We start from the raw sequence: 21,079 nt of genomic DNA, 5'->3' as shown, positions 1-21,079 counted from the left end.
GACCAGACATACTGGGTCATGAATGCATACATATTTTCATGTACCCTCCAAATCGATGGAAATGATTTGCCTCGCGTAGAGCACATTCTCTCTGTTAGAGAGCTGAATGCATTCCATCCAAAGGAGCAGGTTTACATTTGCTTTAAGCACCAACATTAAGGGGAGCCTATTATAAGAGATTGTGAGGTTTGAAGAGAGGCACCGTTATCAGGCGGGAAGAATTGTCAGGACTGAACCCTGAAGGCAGCCTTTCAAGCACGTGTCTCCCTCCTCTCAGGGCTGCAACAGCACCACGTACATCCAGGATGCCCTCCAGCTGCTGCTGCCCGTGCTGCAGGTCTCACACATCCAGACGGCTGGCTCAGAAGCACAGCCAGGACCTGGCCAGACTCCATCCAGTTAAAGAGGTGGGCAGGCCACATGGCTTCGAGATGTACCAGATGTTTTCTCCACATCTGGCCCCAGATGCCCCTTGGAGGACTCCAGGAGCAATTTTGCACGGACAGTATGGAGAATGCAAGTTGAAAGAAAGCATCCTGTCTCTTACTGTATATGGTGGTTTTACAAGTAATTGTGTTTTCTTTACGTTAATTTAAATTTACATGGCTTTATATTGATGCCCTTCATTTGAAGTTCATTCACCAGTATTCATTTCCGTTTTCCTGACCAAGCATGCTATATTGAGAAATTCACAGGTAGATCCTAGACTTTTTTTTTAATCCTTTAATTTCCCACCTTTAACTTCCCGTTCTTTATAGTATTACTTTAAATCAGTTCTTATACTGAACTTAGTTTTGTTATATAAATATCATAGGTAAAGATAACACTATTTACAGATATTACCTATTATGGTAAAAGAGAAACAAGTATCTCTTTAAAGTAACTCATTCTGAAAACAAGCTTTCATTGAGCTCTACTGTGTGCTCACAATAGGAATATGATCTCAACCCAGTAAAGACAGACATTCTGAGCAATCTGTATATCCAACGTGGGGCTCAAACTCACAACCCTGAAATCAAGAGTTACATGCTCTACCAACTGAGCCAGCCAGATGCCCTCAGAAGATACTCTAAAAGAGGGTTTATAATAATTCTTAAAATGCTTAAAAATACTAACAGATTTTCTAAACCTTAAAAAATTTGAAGAGTGAGGTAATTTTTTTAATGTTCTGCCCTTCGATGTATTATTGTATTTTTCCACACTCCTTGGACTTGTTGACCCCAAACTTGATATATGGGGTGAAAATATATTGGGGTACTTGGGTGGCTCAGTGGGTTAAGCTTCTGCCTTCGGCTTAGGGCCCTTGGATCGAGTCCCACATTGGGCTCTCTGCTAAGCAGGGAGCCTGCTTCCCCCTCTCTCTGTGCCTGCCTCTCTGCCTACTTGTGATCTCTCTCTGTCAGATAAATAAATAAAATCTTAAAAAAAAAAAAGGAAAGAAAATATATATGAAAAGGGGGTGCTAGAGCATATTCAGTTTAAACTTGACTCATTATGACTAAGTACATGATGGTGTAATTACAAAGCCTGGAAACATTCAAATAGAAAATTAGAGGGATCTCAACTCAGCAGACCCCCAAACTGTATTTTTCAATCTGAAGCAAGATAGTCTGTAAATACACAGACCACACTCAGCAATGGTCAATACCATTATTGTTTCTAAAAGGCAGAAAATACTGATATGTGGGTTGACCGACTGGTATACTGATCCACGAGACCCCGCAGCCAAGAGAGACACTGTCAGTGGGTGCTTCTCCTGAGCTCGCCAAGTTCATTCCTTCCTTCCAGGTGGGGGTTCATATATGGCTCCCATTTCAGACCCCTGTCAGCATCCCTACAGCCCTCATCACAAGATGGCGCCCCACATGGCTCTTTCCAAGTAAAGGAAGCTTGCACTTTCACAAGGGTAAAAATCCTTCATTGATATTTGCTTTTATCCCCCTCATGGAGTAGACTGCCTTTGTCCCATACAGGCGAAGTGGGACTATTTTAATATTATCCTATGTCTTGTTAGTCTTTGATTCATTTGCATCCTGTATTTCATTATTTCATTTGTGTATCTCCTAAAACAGCCCAGCCAAAGAGAAAACATAAGAACAATGATTTACAATCCAGAAAGGAACTCTCTGAGGAATCCATTAAAGTTGCTTTTTTCTTTTCTTGTTTTTTTTTTTTTTTTTTTTGTTCCTTCCTGCTTCTCAATAATGTGAAATGTTTCTGACATTAAGTCTAGGGAACAATTAACTGATGAAAATGTTAACATTTACCTCTTCGTAAATTCTGGACATACTATGTCTAGAGCAGAGGAAAGGACTTAGATTTACAATTTCTTCACATCAGATTTTTTAGCATCAAATGGATTTATAGATATTAACTGGAAATGTAATAGGAATGAATAGTTTCAAAGGAGCTGGATTTCCAGAAATAGACTTTAAGCCCAACTGCACCCATTTAGTTTATAGCAACATTTTTAATCCTAAAATGAAATAGGAATCCCTAGAAGAATAAGAGATAATTATCCTTTAAAAATGTAGTTGGCCTTATTTACATTGCATTTACATATGTTTTAATGATAGACTAGGAAAGATGGCCAGGTAGAAACGTTGGCTGAGAGATGATTCCTGGGGCCTCACTCAGTGGCCTGTGGATTACATTATTTAAGAGAGAATAATCACTTAAAATATATCCACCCTCCAGGATTGCTCTCTTTCAAAGCCGGTTTTCATGTTCCCTTTTAAATAATTGCTTCTTTGCTTTGCTTTAAAACCTAGCAAAGCCCACGATCCCGATATGGGCAAATGTCAATCACTTACTGAATGAATGATTTAGCAGGCTTACTTTGGAAGTTTTGTATTCCTTCAATAATCCTTTACATAAATTGGGTTCATTCTACTCTATGCAATTACCCTGAACAAGTGTACCAGCTTTTTTTTCTTACATCAAGTGCAAAATAAGTTCTAGTCTAAATAATGGATATGGTCCTGTGTCTGTGCCTTATTAAATAAAAAAACATCAAAAGTGTATTTCCAATTCAAAGCAAAATGCGTCCCAGAAAAATTGCTTTGGGGCATTGATACATACAGCTCTAAACGGTAAAATGGAGTCCCAAATCTTAAAGCAGAGGCCTAAGCTTAAATAGTCTATCCCACTGAGAACAGAATTCTGTCTTCTCTCCGGGTCTCACACTGGGCTGCACGTCAAGGTCATGAGTAGTGGGACCAGGTGACAGGAGCCTTGGCAACACCAGCTAAGGAACCATGGACCCCAGCAGCAGAGCTCAAAGGGGATGGAGAAGCATCAGCTTTGGGTGGGCTAAAGAAAAGGGCTAAGATAAGGGTAGGAGATGGAATGCAGAAATGAGAGCGTTTTCTAGGCTTTGCAGAAGTCAGCTGACCCAGGAGCTCACCCATGGGGAAGTCAGCCTTCACATGCTGGCCAAGCTGCATTAAGTTAGATACCAAAGTGGGCAGATTTCAATCAAAGCCATCCCAGAGGTCTTGGAATTATGTCTTAGGGAAGTAATTTAGCAAAAATGTAAAATAAATATACTTCTGTTCTTTCCTAAAAATATGTATATATAATATATATAGAGAGAGATGACAGATGGATAGATAGATGATAGATAGACAGACAGATGGATAGACAGATAGATGATAAAGTATGCTGAACAGATGGACTGGGTCATAATACATGATTTCAATCCACGTTTCATTTTACAAGAGCGATTTTTCTTTAGCATCAAGCTAATTTTTGTAATGTGAAAAGTGCCCTTTGATCTTCCTTTTAAGCATGCCCTACATTCTGATAACTCAGATCCAGGCTTCACTTTGGTTTCTTAAATGACTGTGTTTGTGAAGGCACATCAGAAGAGATCATACTGAAAATCTGTTTCACAACTGCCATTTTGCCTTGTTTTTCTGGTTGATTAGAATTCAAAAAGCCATAGGAGTGGATCCAGACCAGTCACCCTTCCTTCACATGAAAAGAAAAAAAAAAAATCACGTGGTTCACCATTTGTTTTGTTCTTCTAGATATCTTATAACTCATTCAGGTTCGTGCTCATTTTCTCTATGTTCGCCCATCATCAATCCCGAGGAGCCATATCTGCTATTAAACAAATCTGAGGAAAAGACATCATTCTGTTCCTTCTGTGTTTGCTTGGATCTGAAAATAATGAGTTATCCCATCCTTTGAGCATCTTACCTTTAGCAAATGACTAAATCATTACAACCCAATGGTAAGAAGCGCGTTGATGGTGTTTCTGATGTTTCTTGCATCTGGGGTCATCATCAGCGGGGTCCGGAAGATGATTACAGTTAGAATTTTGCGTTGGGATTTAAACCCCATTTCCCTGTGCGTGGATCAGAGAAGATTTTCCTCTGCATGAGTTGTCAGCCAAAAAGCAATGGGATTATGTCTGCCTGTGGTCACTGCTGACTCACTTGACAGGCCTGTCTCTTCTATTAGTCTCAGGGGAATGCTAGACCACGAAAGAATGATATGTACATTTTTTATATGCCTTCCCTGAGAGCAGAATTTAGGGTGATTTGGAGATGATCTGTCTCCCTGCCCTGGGTTTCACCACGGGGCTCCTGGAGCTGCCTTTTGGAGGAAAAAGCCGGCAGAGACGCCAAGGCCAGATGGATGGAACCTTGGCAAAAAGCAAAGCTAAGCCTCTGCTTTTGAGTCCTTGCCATCTTATCCTTTTTCTCTCTCAGGATTTTTTTTTTTTTTTTTTTTTTTTTGGACAGCTAGTAATTGCCTCTCTTTCAGGATCAGACTTTACATTCCTGCTTCTCCTCTCCATAGCTTTTCTTCCGTTCCCCCCTTTTTTTTCCCGATCATACTACCCTTTCCCCGGTATCTCCTCAGAAAACAATCCATCCAGAAGATTTCAATAATAATAATTAATATGTATTTACTATGTACCAGACACTGTGCTGAGTGTTTTATAAACTTTGTCCCAGTTCATGTCCATAATTACGCTATTAGGTAGATATTATTACAATTTCCACCGCACAAATGAGAACCCTGAGACCCAGAGAAATGATATAATTCATCCAATGTTACACAACTAGTGAAATGAGCCAGGATTCAAACCCGGGGCAGTCTGGCCTGACCAGCCAGCGTATTTTAAAGTACGATACACAGCCTCCAAACAAAAAAGAGACGTCATGTGTTATTCTTAGACAACTGAACACTTGTATGTTTAGCTCTCTTTACACGGTGAGGTGGATTTGTAGCTGAAAGATTTGGTTGTCAGCTTTGGTTGTTTCCACACAACTGAGAACAAACTGGGACTAGAGAGACACGGAATGAAGCCATGCAAGGTCACCCCTGGATTACGCTCACCCCAGGCTAGCCACATCTTGTCATCACAGACATTTACATCAAGCAGCTTCCTGGCTCTCAACCCAGCCTCCCGTCTCACAGGTGCCTTTGATCACACCTAAAATGGCTCCATTTCCTCCTCCTGCCCTGCCCCCTTCCCTGGTGCCAGGGAAACCCATTTGTAAATCACCGCCCTTCCTGAAAATCCTTAACCCTCTAGTCCCTGCCTGGAGCACAGGGATCTTTTAAAATATTTTCCTTGCCTCTAGGCAGCCATTTAGTTGAATATTCAGTACCAGGCATTGTGAGTTACCAATAAATGTCTTCAAGATGAACTAAATAATGCCTTCTTGTCTCTGACCTTGGTGCTGTTCCCTGTGAAACCCCAACAGTAATGACGGTGGTGGTGGTGGCATTCTTACTTATTGAGAAATCATTATTTTCCAAACACTGTACCCTCGTGACCTCATTTAATCCCCAATGTCAATCTTACAAGATAGCTACTGTTATCATACCCATTTTACAGGTGGTAAAAATGAAGCTCAGGGAGATTAAGTAATCTCTATGTTTAACCAATGAATAACTGGAAGACCTAGGATTAATGTCCAGGCAGTATATAAAATACCAGACAGAGCCCACGGACAAGCAGATTCCTGGTCATAAAAAGGACATTTTCCCTTGGGTTGAGTCCTCCTCCAGTTAATACGTGGGCTCTCCTCTTCCTATCTTGTGGCTTCAGGCAGAGATAAATTGTTCCACAAATCTCCCTGTCAGAAGCCTAACCACATTTTTCCTGCTGATGCTTCTGATCCCAAGAGAAGGGGGGCAACCTATAATCCCATTCTCTCTCATGTTGAATGACCCATTTCTCACTGAAAACAATGATTGCGTTTTTTGACACTTCTGCAGGAAAGCTCTAGTCTGCTATCTTTGCAAAAAAAAAAAAAAAAAAAAAAAAAAATCCCATGGCTAGGAAATGTGATAAAGGACAAGAAACCAGATGATGAACTGCCTGGCAGAAAGACTTCGGCCATTTCTGTCAGAAAGAATTATTTGGTCCTAGAGGGCATCTCCGTCAGGGATGTGTGGGATACTTTTGTTTCTGGAAGAATCACAGCTCCCCCCCTCACTTCTTCCAGGTCTTTATTCAAAAGGCACCTTCTCGATGAGGTCTCTCCATGTCAAACAACAACTTTCCCAATATTTCATATTCCCTCTCCCTGCTGTTTTTTTCTCCTTAGGATGTATCACTAGCTAACATCCTGTGTATCTTACTTGTCTATTATCTGTCTCTTGCACTAGGATGTAAATTCCACAAGTCAGAGATTTTTTTTTGTCTGTTACCATGTGCTCAGCACCCAATTCTGTTGCCAGGCGCATAGTAGGTGATCAGTAATTATTTGTCGAATGAAAAAATACATCAAAGTATTAAGTGTACAGTCTGTGAATACTGAATGAGTGGATGGAAACAGCCATATTATAGAGCAATTAATGAGAAAATGTCTGGTTGAGTTATATTATGAAATGCTAACTACAGAAGTAATTGTGTACATTTTAATGGTATTTGATGTTGTAAGACAAACAGATATGATTTGGAGGCTGAGAAATATAGAAACATATTTTTCCATTAGAATGAATGGAATTACATTTTTTACTTAGAAGAATTGATGAGCGATTTTTCAAGACTCTTCATCAAGCAGGGGTAGATTGTGGTGAAAAATTAAAACCGCCTAAGTAAGTACTATAGGTATACCAATACTGTGGAATAGTATGCAACAGCTAAAAAGAATACAAGGAATGTGTCTTAGTCATTTTGTGTTGGTGTAACAATATAGCATAGACTTGGTGGCTTAAAGAATAAACATTTATTTCTGCAGTTGTGGAGGTTTGGAAGTCCAAGATCAAGGTGCTGGCAGATCCAGTGTCTGGTGAGAGCTGGTAACAAGTTTGCAGATGACTGTCTTCTCACTGCTCTCTTGCATCTCTTCTTATAAGCACATTAATCCCACTCATGAAGGTTCCCCTCTTATGACCCAGTTACCTCCCAAAGACCCTATCTCCAGATATCATCACACCAGGGGTTAGGCTGAATTCTGGGGGGCGCAAATATTCAGTCCACAGCAGGATGGAACAGATCTCTGTACCAACAGATCTCCAAAATGTATTATTGAGTGAAAAAAAGAAATTCACAGTATGGTGGTACTTGTAGAATGTTTATCTAAAATAACACAGGCATACACACTCAAGATACACTACACACACACACACACACACACACACACACTATACCCCTAGAAGAAGATCTAGAAAGATACACATATAACTACCAAAAATGCTATGACCAGGGGTGGAAAGTGTTGTGATAAGGTAGAGGATTTGACATAGTAATCAAAGGGAACTCCAGTGTTATTTGTAATAATTAAACATTTTAATAATGAAATTGTATTAATAGATGACTTATGTAACAAAATTTTTAAAAATCAAAACAAGAAGCAAGGTGCCTGGGTGGCTCAGTTGGTTAAGTGTTCAACTCTTACTTTTTGGGTCAGGTCATGATCTCAGGGTTGTGAGATTGAGCACTGCATCGGGCTCTAAACTGAGCACAGAGCCTGGTTGAGATTCTCTCTCCCCCCCTCCCTCTGCCCCTCCCCAACTAAAGAAAATTAAAACAAGAAGCAAAAGAAAAATCCTTCTGATCAAGGAGATAAGGGAAGAGGGACCTATCAGTGACTTAAAATGTAAAAGACACAAATTATTTTTAAATAGAAGCATCAGAAGGGTGAATGAGGGCCTCTTCGTGATATGGATTTCTTCAGCATCAATATTCCTATAGGGTTCTAAGACAAGTCTGGTGACTATATGAATCTCTTTTCGCTTTCCTCAGAGAAGCCCAAGTCAAGTATTCCAAATGCATAGTTTGTAAAGACTGTGATGATGTAAACAGAAAAATTTGTCATTTCCATCTCATTGGAGATGGACTCTAACTTTCTTAGCCAGATAGTCTCTGTAATCTTCCTACTAAACCCAAATAGCTCTGAGATACATAATGGCAACAGAAGCAATTTCAGAAACTTCTGGAGGGAAACACTACACAAATAAATGAGTCTGTGGTTCAGAGTTATTAGCTTGATGCCCAAATGCATATCATATTTGCGAGAAGCAGTTTACAATCTGCTCTTCTTGACAAATGTAGCACAAGGGGATTTAAATCCCTGCATTTGCAATTTCTGTCTCTCCTCCAAATTTATGGCAAAACTGTAGACACGAATAATGTGTCAGGGTTGAATGAATTGAGGTCTCTGCTCTCCTCCTACAGTTCCATTTCACTCAAAGGAGAGTAATAAACGGAAAACAGAGGAAGCTCTCAGTGGATAACGAATCTGAGTCCTAATGACCTTCCTGACTACAAAATGGATTTGTAATTTATTTGGCATTGCCCAAACTATATGGTGCCGGTAATGAGGTGTGAAAACATTTTGGCCACTTTGGGCCACAACTGTACATTTTAAGCATTTCCTCAACAATTCATGAAGGCTCAGAACTACCTTTCCCTAGCAAGGTAAAAATTATCCATCAGTGGTAATGAAAGGCTTGTTTCCACCCTGCCCTGGACATTCATTGCCTTCATGGGGTTGTGATTGATTATTAAGGAGTCTTGATTGTCCTGCAGCCCCTGGGACCATAGTATGACCATTTATGTAAGATATGGGTGTTACGAGCCAATGCTTGGTATCCCACATCTCTCTTTCCTTTAAAACCACTTGGTCTTTAGCAAGGAATGTGAAGACTCACACTTACTCAAGCAACGTCATGTGCAAATTAGCATGTTTGCTTGCTGAGTAGTACTGAGTCTGTCACCTGGCTGGTCATCTCCACCTGCATTTGCTGCGAAGGCAGCAGTTGGTCAGTCATTGTTAGGTCGCGGATATCTAAAGAGAATAAAACACATCACATGGGCTGAAATTAGTTAGCTTAATAAAGTCCTCCATGTTTTGCATCCAAATGTTGCCCTTTTGCGTCTTTGAGGCAGTCATTCTTTTTCTTAACCAGAGCTAAAACCAAAACAAATCATGAGATAAAGAGAATGTCTATTGGTTTTCAGGGTATAGGTGTATAGGAATGGTACAGGGTATAGGAATGAAGGGTATACTTATATAAGTATAAGTCTGGTGAGAGCTGGTAACAAGGGTATAAGTATATCCTTCATTCATTCAATCATCCATCCATTCATCTATCTATCCAGTAGGTCCACAACATTTATTGATAAAATAAAATCAGGCTCAATTTGAAATTCACTCTGCCCTTCTCCCATCCTAAATTAGGTAAATTAGTTTGAGCCAAGAAATCCAGTAGGTATATCCTTGGTTTCTGTAAACATTCACCTGTATGCTAATGCCACCCAAATTTCTACCTGGAACCCTGACATCACTCCTAAATTCTAACCAGAATTGCCTTCCTGCCAGACATCTGTACATCAGTATTTGAATATACCACTAAATGTAATCTGAACACATCCAAATTGAATCCATCATCTTACCTTCTCCTCCTACATTCTCTGTTGGATGCACAGTGTTACTTCTGCCAGCAGCCTAGCTGTCACCCTAGGCTGCTGCTTTTCTTTACCATCAATATCAGATCAGTTGCCAAGTGCTATCACTTACTTCTTTGTATATCTCCCTCCACCTCATTGCCTCAGTCTTGTTTCACTTTCTTCTTATCCGTTCTATGGACTAGTGTGATAGATATTGAAGGGTAACAGAATATGGTGCCCCCGTATATGATTGTAGGAGCTCAGGATGTGCCACACCAAAATATGCTGCTTTGGTATGTTGATTATTTTGAGCTAGGCACTTGAAAAAGAGTAAATGCAGGGAAAGGTGTTCTCTGCACTCTCTTATCTGCCTAAAAACAGAACCCCAAAAAGGAACTAACTTGTCATAAATCCCTTCCCCTGGAATTTCATCAACCAGAGAATATTGATTCTTGTTACTGAAGAGACTAGAAGTGACAGACAGACTTCGTCACAACCTATCATACTTCCCATCTGTTCTTCTCAGGGCCCACTCATCTTTCCTAAAAATCATTTACTTTCCCCAAAGAGGCCTATATCACCTTCTCCTTTCCCTACTAACATGGCATATAAGCCTGAATTCGAAGCCACCTCTTCGAGTTACTCCTTTTCCCCTGGGTATCTCTAATGTTACATACGGTTACAAATTAATAAACTTCCTTTTGTTTTTCTCTTGTTACTCTGACTTTTATTACAAAAGTCTCAGCTAAGAACTCAGAAAGGTAGAGGGGAAATTATTTATCCTCCTCCATAACACCAACCTGATGTCAGGACAGATCCCAGCCCCCTCCAAGGAGGTGGTGTCAGTACGGACTCTCTGAGAGTGCAAGTCTGGTTATTGCCCTGATTAAAACCTTCACTGGCTGGCCTCAGCATTCTGGAAAACATCCAAACAAAAACCTTTACAGTCTGATCCTTCGTTTTCCAGCACTTTAATCAGTTCCTCACCAACTCAAGGGTCTAATTCACAGAGATTCTTGTGGGCAGCTCCTGGCACCATGCCCTCTCTTACTTCTATGTAGAGGCAATTGAACATAGCAACTATAGCAACTGCCACTGTGCATTGACTGGAGCCTATGAAGGATCCTCATGGATTGAAGTATTGAACAGTACTGATGACATCATAGAACAACGCATTCCAAAATCAGTATAGCACCATTAGCACAAAAGAAAATGTCCTTTAATGGAATTGCTTTTTGCCTGAATTTTTAAAATTTGGCTGTAGTATAACCCCAAAAGTGGGATAAAACTCCATAAATCCTCCAGTGTCTCAGTCTTTTCTTACTGCAATGACTCAAAAACTGGAATTTAGGGATAACTGAGAAGGGGAAAAAAATTCCTGCAAAGTATGTTCAACCATTAATAAGCGCCCCCCCCAAAACACACCCAGCTTTTTTCAGCTGCAGGAACTTCCCAAACCTTGTGCACTGGAACTCTCTAAAAGGGGATTTATGGTGCAGCTTTTCTCCAGGTTGGACAGGGAAGCCTTGTTCGGGAGCACCAGTTAACAGCACCCTGCAGTGGTGCTCCTCTGATTGCAATCTGTCCTCCCTCTATTCCAATATCCTTTGCTATAATAAATCATCTTTCAGTTGTGCTGTAGCATTTACCTGCTTAATCTTTAATTGGTTAAGCAGTTACAAGCTCAAATTATATAGTATGGAAAATATCACAATAGATCACAGTATTGTCAATTTCCCCTGCAAACTCTGACATTCCGAAGCTTAACAAAGCCCATCTCTGTCACACATTAATTACCGCAATGTCCTTGAAATAGAGAATAGCATAGTTATTACTATTTGCAAAGAAAGCATACTTCTATCTCCTGCATGTCAGCCTGTGTGTGTGTGTGTGTGTGTGTGTGTGTGTGTGAAAAACATGTAGATCTTAAAGTAGGGCCCCTTTTCTGTCCATCATTACCCAAGTGCCTTTATATGTTTTCCTTCCACCCTGGCCAACTTATCCTTCTCCAGGAAGTCTTCCCTCACTTCTGTCTTCCTTCTTCATTTACGTGCCCCTTGTCTGAGTTCCCATAGCACTCTCTTCATTAAGTCCACAAACACTAATTGGCTAATTTCCAGTTCAGGCGTCTGGTTTGGTACTGGATTTTCAAAGATGGATGAAACCAGTTCCTCAAGGGATTAAGCCCCAGCCCAGTCCTTTCCAGGCTGCATTGTAACTGTTTAGGTTATCTGTCTCGGCTATGGGACTGTGTCTGGAATAAGGTAGCTGTTATATTAACAAATGGATGAATAACTAAAAGACCTCCACATCAGCAATATGTTAATAATCAAAAGGGAGCCTGTCCAAAGCTTTAATGGGTAATGTACTCCAATTAAATTTCATTGAAAAAACTGCTAATAAAAATTAAGTCTGGGTGCTGAGATAGTAGGGGAGGTTCCACACCACTCAAATATTGTAGTGGTATTAATTAAACGGGAATTTAATTAATTAAAGCCAGAATCTCAAACACTGGCTTATTTAGGGCACTGGTAGGCCAAGCTGGGTCCCAGGGCTCATACAACTGGTTTCCAAGAGTGCAGAATACTACCCTCTCCCTATTACTCCTCCACCACTTCACATCCCCTTCAAATGAGCACATTGTATAGAATATGGCCTATGATTTCTGTCTCTGATGGAATTTCTGGCACTAAAACATGCCATTGAAAAAGATCCTTTTTGCTCACATTAATCTAATTGTTCTGTAAAAAAGGCAGTAATTACTGAATAATGGAGAACTTTTCTTCTAGCATTAGTCTGTTATTTAGATAGCTAGAATAAAATAGAAAGTTTATAAAATTTTTTACTGAATTATTTTTCTATTGAATTTTTTTCTACTGAATTTTTCACTCTGAATAAAGAATAAAATAAGAAAAAAAAAACCTTACTATGATGTAATGATTAAGCCCTGTTGGTTGTTTAGACATAATGAAACTTTGTTATGGTACACTGTTTAAAAATAAAATCTTGATTGTCTGTTTGCTAAAATTGGGAGGGGAATAGAGATGATTTCCGGTCTCTGTATAACAAATTTCAAGTCAAAAAATGTGTTTTGGAAACCAGTAGCAGAAAGGGATGGTCTAGGTACTTGATTCACTGCCTTTCTTTATCAATATTTGGGTGTTTTTGCATTGTCTTTACTATCTCTCCCCATAGGGATCATGAGATGAGTGAAAAGATTTTAACTCTTTTAAGTAATTGATTAAAGTTATTTGTTGAGACTGTTTGATGAAGAGCCGAAAGCTTCTTTCTGTGCAACTCTTCTCACAGCCACCAAATAATTCAGTTCTGTGGAAGTACTTTGATACATGTGTAGACACAGGAGAAGCATTTGCACCATAGCAGTTCTTGTGGTAGAGTATTGTTTGTAGTGTACCCTCCAAGCATTGTTGAAACACAGAGATTCATGATACAGAACCCCTGTTAGAAGTGTTTATGAAAGTCATTTGTCTGTTTTGGACAACTTTTTTCCTAAGGAAAAGAAACTACTCTTCCCTAAAAAAGAGATGATTAAGGTGCAACAGACTAGAAGGTTAAGAGCATTTAGCTTGAAACCTAGACTACCTGGGTTCAAATCTCAACTCTGCCACTTATTTTTATAAAGTTTTTTAAAAAGATTTATTTATTTATTTATTTATTTATTTGAGAGAGAGAGAGAGAATGAGGGAGAGGGAGAAGGAGAGAGAATCTCAAGCAGATTCCATGTTGAGTGTGGAGCCTGAGGCAGGATTCAATCCCAGAACCCTAAAATCACCACCTGAGCCTAAACCAAGTCAGAGACTTAATCCACCACAGGCTCCCCTCAACTCTGCTACTTAATAGCTGCGTGGCCTTGAGTAAGTTACTTAACCTCTCTTTGCCTTAGTTTTTTTCACTTGTAAATCAGGGTGATTAACTATAGTCCTTACCTCCTGATCCAATACTAGTCTTTAGGGATCATTGGGAAGGAAAAGAATTTTCATGAGAGCTATGTTTAACCATTAGTAAACCATGGACATGGAAACGTTTTAGTTTGTTACTACACGTTGGATCTCTCCAAAAGGGGCCTAGGAGGTACAGTTGTGAGTGTTATGAGACAAAACCAATGAATTAATCCCTGCCAGGTACTTACAATAGTGGCTGGCATGTAATTAGTGCTACAGTCGCTCCCCCTTATCCAGGGTTCCATTTTCCTTGGGATCAGTTACCAGTGGTCTGGAGACAGGATCTTCCTGAAGAATCAGCATAAGGTCAAAAGTAACCCAACACTACATCACAAGGCCTAAGTCGTTCATGTCACTTCATCTCATCAAGAAGGCATTTTGTCATCTCCCACCACCACAAGAAGAAAGGTAAGGACAGTATGGTAAGTTATTTCAAGAGAAACCATGTTCTCATAACTTTTATTATAGTTCTATTATAATATAATAAATATATAATATGTAATAACATGATATATAATAATATACTATAATTACTTTTATAGTGATATTATTATCATGTAAGTATCTTCAATGATTAGCTATTGTTGTTAATCTCTTGCTGTGCCTAGTTTAGATACTAAATTAGAGGTATGTTTGTGTAGGAAAGAACATAGTATACATAGGATTTGGTACTATCCACAGTTTCAGGCAGCCACTGAGGGTCTTGGAACATATCCCCCCACAGATAAGGGGAGACTACGTATTATTATTAATCTCCTTCCCAATTCCTACCCCAAGAGTTGGCCCTTTTGGCGTGTTTGTATGAGCTATGACTGCCCTAAAGCAACCAAAAAAGATAGGGCAGATATATATCTTTTAGTGTGCGTAAAAGAAAGTCCTCCCCGAATGCACAGCTAGAAGTCAGACTTGGAAGTGGTAAGTAATCACTTTGAGAACCCCAGCCCATACACTTGCCTAGAGCAAACCACTTCCTTTCCCAACATTATTTTCATGTAAGGGGGAAATAAACATTTAAAGACAGCTGGGAAGAATCAAGGCTCCATATAAGGATATAAACTGATGGCTGTTGTTCCCAGATGCCAAATCCCAGAAAGGACTATCTCTGAAACAAGTTTTTAAACTATACAAAGCAAGTCGTCAGTTGGGGGAGGGAGGAATGAAGGCTTTTTAGGCCACATTTTCTATTAAGCATTGCAGAGAGAGAGAGGGAAGAGACAGAGAAGGAGACTGTGGTTTGTACTAAAAAGGAATTAAAATAAAAAGCAGACTCCAGGATCCTGGGCAGTCTGTGAAACGAACTTGGCTGAAACCTTCCACCTCTGGGGCTTCAGTTTCCTCAGCTGTAAAATGAGGACATTACCCAGATGATCTCTAAGATTTCCTGCAGCTCAGACATCCTGACTTTACGAAATAAAATAGATGTGGGATGTTATATTCGGCAGGCAACAGAAACCAGGTCTGGAAAGTTAAGCAGGAAGAGGATCTTCTTACAAAGATATTGCTGGTAGCTCACAGAATCAAAAGGAAGGCTGGAGAGCCAGGCTCAGAACCAATGCATTTTGGTGGGAGTTTGGGGTATACTGGGACATCTAAAAGCAGGAATGACTCAACTCTGCTGATGGAACAAATAAGCCCAAGTTGGTATTTTTCCACCTGAACATCACTGCACATATAAATCAAAGTCCTGACATAGAGGGTCAAATTGGTTTAGCTCTGGTCCAGGTCACCCCTTGGCTGATTGGCAAGAAACTCTGATTTACAGTCCCATCAAGACATCATTCCATGGGTGAGAGGTAATTCACTAAGAGGAAATTGGCATAAGGTAATGAAAGAAAAATGAGGTCTACTATGTGGTTCTTCACTACGGATGTTGTGCCTGCTTTTGTAATGTCACACACTGATGCCACTTTTCAGTGTGAGAACAGATGGGCTATTTTTACAGTCCATCTGAAAATAATCATAATTTTACAGGGAGATTATGACACCATGACAACTCCGTGTGCACCCATCCCGAAACTTTGGGCAATAGCACATACTTGAAGAATAGCCTTAGCAGGCTCCAAGAGACTGTTCTGGGGGAGAAACCAAGCCTGGGTTTTATTTTCACCAGTTTCTCTCTGAACGTCTCCATGGAATTGAGGAGGCACCTGCCGTCTTTCCTCTTCTTCCGTATTGTAATATGGAAGTATTGCAACAGCCAATATTGCAGAGCCCTGTTTTGATTCTGATAGTTAGTTCCTCTCCCCTCCTTAAGAACCAGCAATAATTGACCCTTCTAAATTTGTCACAACGGTCCCATTCCCTTTATCATTGGTTGGTTTAAGATGGCGTCCGTGATCCAATTCCAGATGCTCTGACGTGAGGAGAAATCTGGGGAGTCTTCTTTTAAAGGTTACTTTACTCTTAAAAAGGACATTATGGGCTAAGGATATGATGATTGCTGGCACTGTGACACCATTTTCCATGTCTTCTTGAAACTGCAAGAGGGAACACCTGAGGACAAAAGCCAGCAAGGCGATGATGGCAGAGAGGAAGGTGGGGGGGAAACTTGGGTGCATGTTGGTGGGAGTTCTTGAATTCAAATCTGCAAGCATTCTCTTCAGAATTCCCATTAGGTAAGACAATAAATCTTATTACTTAAGGCATTTAACTTGGGCCTATTATTATTTACAGATGTAAGGATCTCAGCTGATAGCCTGCAGAATTATTGTCTTCCAGTCAGCAGCCATGTTTAATCCATATTCCCCTCTGGGAACAGCCTTATCTCTCAGGAAGGAAAATAACACATGCAGAGAATTTTGTGAAGTATATTTTTATCGAAATGTTCTGATTTCCCCCTTTCCCATGCATGTGTACTTCATTTTGTCCTTCAAATCATAGAAACATCTAGACTACTTTGTCTTTACTAAAGTACATGATTTCCAGTTCACAGAGGGGTTTTTAAAGATTTTATTTATTTATTTATTTGACAGAGAGAGATTACAAGTACACTGAGAGGCAGGCAGAGAGAGAGAGAAGGAAGCAGGCTCCCTGCTTAGCAGAGAGCCCGATGCGGGACTCGATCCCAGGACCTTGAGATCATGACCTGAGCCAAAGGCAGCGGCATAACCCACTGAGCCACCCAGGTGCCCACACAGAGGGGTTTTTAATGCATCTTTGGTTATCATACCTGTAGGTTAATTGATAATATATCTTATTTAGATTTTAAAAATTTAAGACCTTCCTTCCACTCATTATCCTAAGATCACCACCCATCAGGACAGCGCCAATAGTTAGGGATGGTTGTGAAAGACATAGACAGCAAAGAGAAGCAAAATAAAAAAGAAAGAGAGAAGGAAGCAATCAAAGTCAAATTATGAGAATAACTTGTCAGATAATTGAGTCCAAGCCTTTATTCATGTTTCACATGAAGGGAAAGAAATATAGTTGGGAGAGCAAAAGAGAAGACAGACAGACAGAAGCCATCTACTGACAGAAGAAGAAAGGAAAATTCAATTCATATGATATATGTCTTTTGTAAAATTTGACTTTATTAAATAAAGAGTGGATACAAAGTGTATTTTATACACTTCAACCTAGGACTAAATCCACATTACTCCTGAGACCACAGGCTAATCAGTGAGCATCTTAGACCTCAGTTCTTAGGGATAACAACATCTGACTCCAGGAGTCATTGTAGGGAAGTGAGACCATACAAGGCACATGCCTGATATATGGGGGGTTCAGTACATTGTTTCTTATCCAACAAATATGTATTAAGAAGCTTTTGTGAACCAAGCATCATACCAGCTGCCAGAAATATTATGGTGAGTGAAATCAGTCTAGAAAGGGCAACAGAATTAATTAATAGCCATGAAAATAAGTGTAAATAACAGATACGAAAAGGACTATGGGGGCTGAGAAAGTGTATACTTGGGAAGTTTGGCCTCTTCTAAAAGATCAAGAAAAACCATCTTCAATGCTGCTTACACCCACTTTCTTGAAAAGCCTACTCTGCTGACCCCCAACCAGATATGATTCACTGGACCGTCACTTCTCAGAAAGAAGCATGGAGCATGTAAATGACATTTACCTTACCCTATTGTGTCTAGCATTATAACTAGTAGTCTGCAAGCTCAGTCTCCCCTATGAGATTATACACTCTTTGTAGGCAGACAGCAGGCCATCTACATGTTCGACCACTTCATACTATCTATTAAAGTCTGTTATTTCAACAAATAAGTGAAATTAGCTTCCAGAAAGCTGCCACAATTTAACAGAATTTGAGGCTTAATTTATGCCTTTTGTAAGCCAAGTTCCCATTGATTTTCAAGTCATTTGTCTGAACATAATAGGCAATGTGCAAGGAAACAATAATTTGGCCTCTCAGAAATGGTATAACATCCATCCCTCAAGGAGTGTGATACCCCTAAACTCCTGCTGAATAATCCCAGAGCTGAGCCTGACTCACCCATTAATCAAGTTCACAGAGGCAATAAAAAATGAGACTACCAGAAGTCCATTTGCCAAATCTTCAATCCCTGAATATTATGATTAGGATCTCACTTTGTGATCTAACAGAAAGAAAGACAAGAAGAAGGAAGGAAGAAACAAAGGAAGGGAGGAAGGAAAGGAAGGGAGGAATGGAGAAACGGGGAGGGAAGAAAGAAAAGAAAAAGAGTCGCAGGGAAAACCTCCATGTGCTGAATCATTCATTCCTGTTAGGTTGCTTCATAGTAACTCTGACCCTGCAGAAATCTGCTCAGACAAGCAATTGGAATTCTATAATGATGCCAGGAGATTAAATTCCACCGAAACTCTGGGAAGATATTTTTATGTTTTTCAATGTCAAGAGATGCCTTCTTGTCTATATGTGTTTTATTGTAATTAATAGCTATAAATTTTCTTGACATCAGTGATAGCTACGGAAAATATGAACACCAAGAAGAATCAGAAGAAACATTTTGCTATTAGATTTAAATAGCCAAGCTTCACTTAGTATTTCATTTAAATTCATTTTATTTTGGTATCTTTGAAGTTTTTAAAAACATCCTCAGTGCCAAAAGGAAGCAGAATTTATAAATCCGAACAAATGTATCAATGAACAACCCAGGCCCTCTTAAGTAATTTGCCAAAAAGAAACAATCCATCTGTATACGAAAACCCACCAAGGCAGAATGTGCAATGTGGACAAATGAGAGAAAAGATTTTCATCCTTGATCCTGGGTTTGGTTCCTTTCAAAATCAAAATTTGGGGGTCACTGTCAGCTGTATAATTAACAGATAAGCAAGGACAGTGAGCATGCCCGTGCTGTTTCCATGGGTTTTATCAGCTTGTTTTCCATGACTCATGATGGCTTCCTGGAAAAATTCTTGTTTCTTTGATCTCTTGGGTCAAATGACTGCTCTCAAGCCAATTTCCATCAACCAGTCAGCATTGCTACTGTTTCCTACTGTGAATCCTCAGCTGGACCCATATATTTACTAGTTCACTTATTCCCAAAATGAAATTATGAGTATTCTTCAAAAGGGTTCAGTCCAAGTGGTCCGGAAAAATTCAGAAGGATATTCTGAAGATAGAAGGAAAAAAAAGACAAATATTATTACCCCCAAAATGTTAAGTGTTACCTGAAAAGAATTAGTGGAGAATAATTTTAAAATCATTTATCAAAATTGTGTCTTATAAGAATCACCAAAAAACTTCCCAATATCCCTTTTTTTAAGATTGTATTTATTTGAGAGAGAGGCAGAGAGAGCACACGTGTGTGGGGGGTGGGCAGAGGGAGAAGTTGGGTCCCCCACTCACCAGGCAGCCCAATGCAGGCTGGATCCCAGGGCCCTGGAATCATGACCTGAGCCAAAGGCAGATGCTTAACCAACTGAGCCACCCAGGGACTCCCCAGTATCACTGATTAAGAGCTCTTTCCAGTCCTGTGCTAGGCAATGGAGCCTCCATTATAAACCTAGAAACACTCTGGTTAGTGGTAACAAACTTCTCAGCCTAGGGCTCAGGAGACCTAGAATCTTCTTGAGCTTGTCACTACAGTATGTTTGGGTTAATTTCCTCTTCTATAAAATGAAAATGTAGGTGTTCATGAAAATTTCCTTCATTCCACATGTACTTACTGAACACCTACTAAATGCTAGACAGCCTTTCCTCTGAATGAAGGGGTCTCTCCATTATGCTCCCTGAGTCCTCTGTGCACACGTCTATCATGTTATTGGAACTCTATTGAAATTAGGATTCCTCAATCTGATTTCCCCACTGACTGCATGTTATTTTTGTCAATGAGCAGCAGACTTCTGGACATACAGTAGGTGCTCAAAAAGATCATGTGAATGAACAAAGGGGATTGCTTCATATGCATGGTCAAGCACCCCAGAATGAGGATCAGATTGAGAGGTTATCAAGCATAATACTTCATTAAAACAATTCTATGATTACATTCGTCTACCTAGCAATTTCTGAGCCAATAGAGGACTCTGATTCCACTAAGACCCAAACACTAAGTCCAGCTCCAGTGTCCCCCAGCTCTGCTTAGGTTTGATCTATGGTGAGTACTAGCACATCGGAGATAGGGACAGCGAAAGTGAAGTACTCTCTTCGGGGCACTCACAGGCTGTTGTGTCACTTGACTAAAAATCACAGTCCCTATCAGGTAGCCTCCTATTCCATCAGTGTGTGTGAGTGTGTGTGTATGTGTGTGTGTGCCTGCCTCTGTCTTTGTCTCTCTGGGTTCCTTGACCCTGTAGTCTTAGGGAAAATAGCAGAGCCCCCCTATTACTAATTTTAGGGTACTGTATTCTCCTTTTGGATTTTTCCACTTAATAGACCTTTTTAAAAACTCACCTCAAATGATTCCCTTTGAGTATACTATTGGTTTCCTGCTAGATTCTTGACATAACTACCCGGGTATCATGAAGAGTAAATAGTGGTGTACACACACACACACACACACACACACTCACACTGGAATATTACTCAGCCATAAAAAGGAATGAAATATTGCCATTCACAAGAAAGCTCATGGAGCTAGAGAGTATTACATTAAGCAAAATAAGCCAACGACTTATTTTGTCTTCCAGAGAAAGACAAATAGCATATGATATCACTCATATGCGAACTTAAGAAACAGAACAAGCAAATGGGGGAGGGGGCGAAAAACCAAGAAACAGACTCTTAACTATAGAGAACAAGCATGGTTATGAGAGGGGAGGTGGATGGGGAGTTGGGGGAAATTGGTAATGGGGATTAAGGAGGGCACTTGTTGTGAGG

At 40.0% G+C, this 21,079-nt stretch overlaps 2 protein-coding genes across 8 annotated transcripts in view; one reads left to right on the top strand and one right to left on the bottom strand.

The window, feature by feature from the left end:
- The window catches only part of FAM114A1 (family with sequence similarity 114 member A1), a 91,485-nt gene that overhangs the window by 69,607 nt on the left and 799 nt on the right, over positions 1-21,079 (top strand). For 4 of the 5 annotated variants that reach the window (XM_059163563.1, XM_059163582.1, XM_059163543.1 and 1 more), the window contains one exon: positions 278-14,232. In XM_059163563.1, coding sequence (XP_059019546.1) covers positions 278-403 — 126 coding nt within the window. In that variant the 3' untranslated portion in view covers positions 404-14,232. The remainder of the gene's footprint in view (positions 1-277; positions 14,233-21,079) is intronic. The other variant, XM_059163553.1, reaches the window with a different exon arrangement.
- The window catches only part of TMEM156 (transmembrane protein 156), a 56,731-nt gene continuing 54,456 nt past the window's right edge, over positions 18,805-21,079 (bottom strand). For all 3 annotated transcript variants that reach the window (XR_009351032.1, XM_059163593.1, XM_059163614.1), the window contains exon 8: positions 18,805-19,373. Coding sequence is in view for 2 of the 3 variants with exons in the window: in XM_059163593.1 (XP_059019576.1) it covers positions 19,361-19,373 (13 nt within the window). In the remaining variant the exon portion in view is untranslated. The remainder of the gene's footprint in view (positions 19,374-21,079) is intronic.

Source organism: Mustela lutreola, chromosome 1 (genome assembly GCF_030435805.1).
Source record: "Mustela lutreola isolate mMusLut2 chromosome 1, mMusLut2.pri, whole genome shotgun sequence".
Lineage (NCBI taxonomy): Eukaryota > Metazoa > Chordata > Mammalia > Carnivora > Mustelidae > Mustela > Mustela lutreola.
Note: the sequence above shows the minus strand (reverse complement) of the source record. Positions and strands in the feature narration are given on the sequence as shown.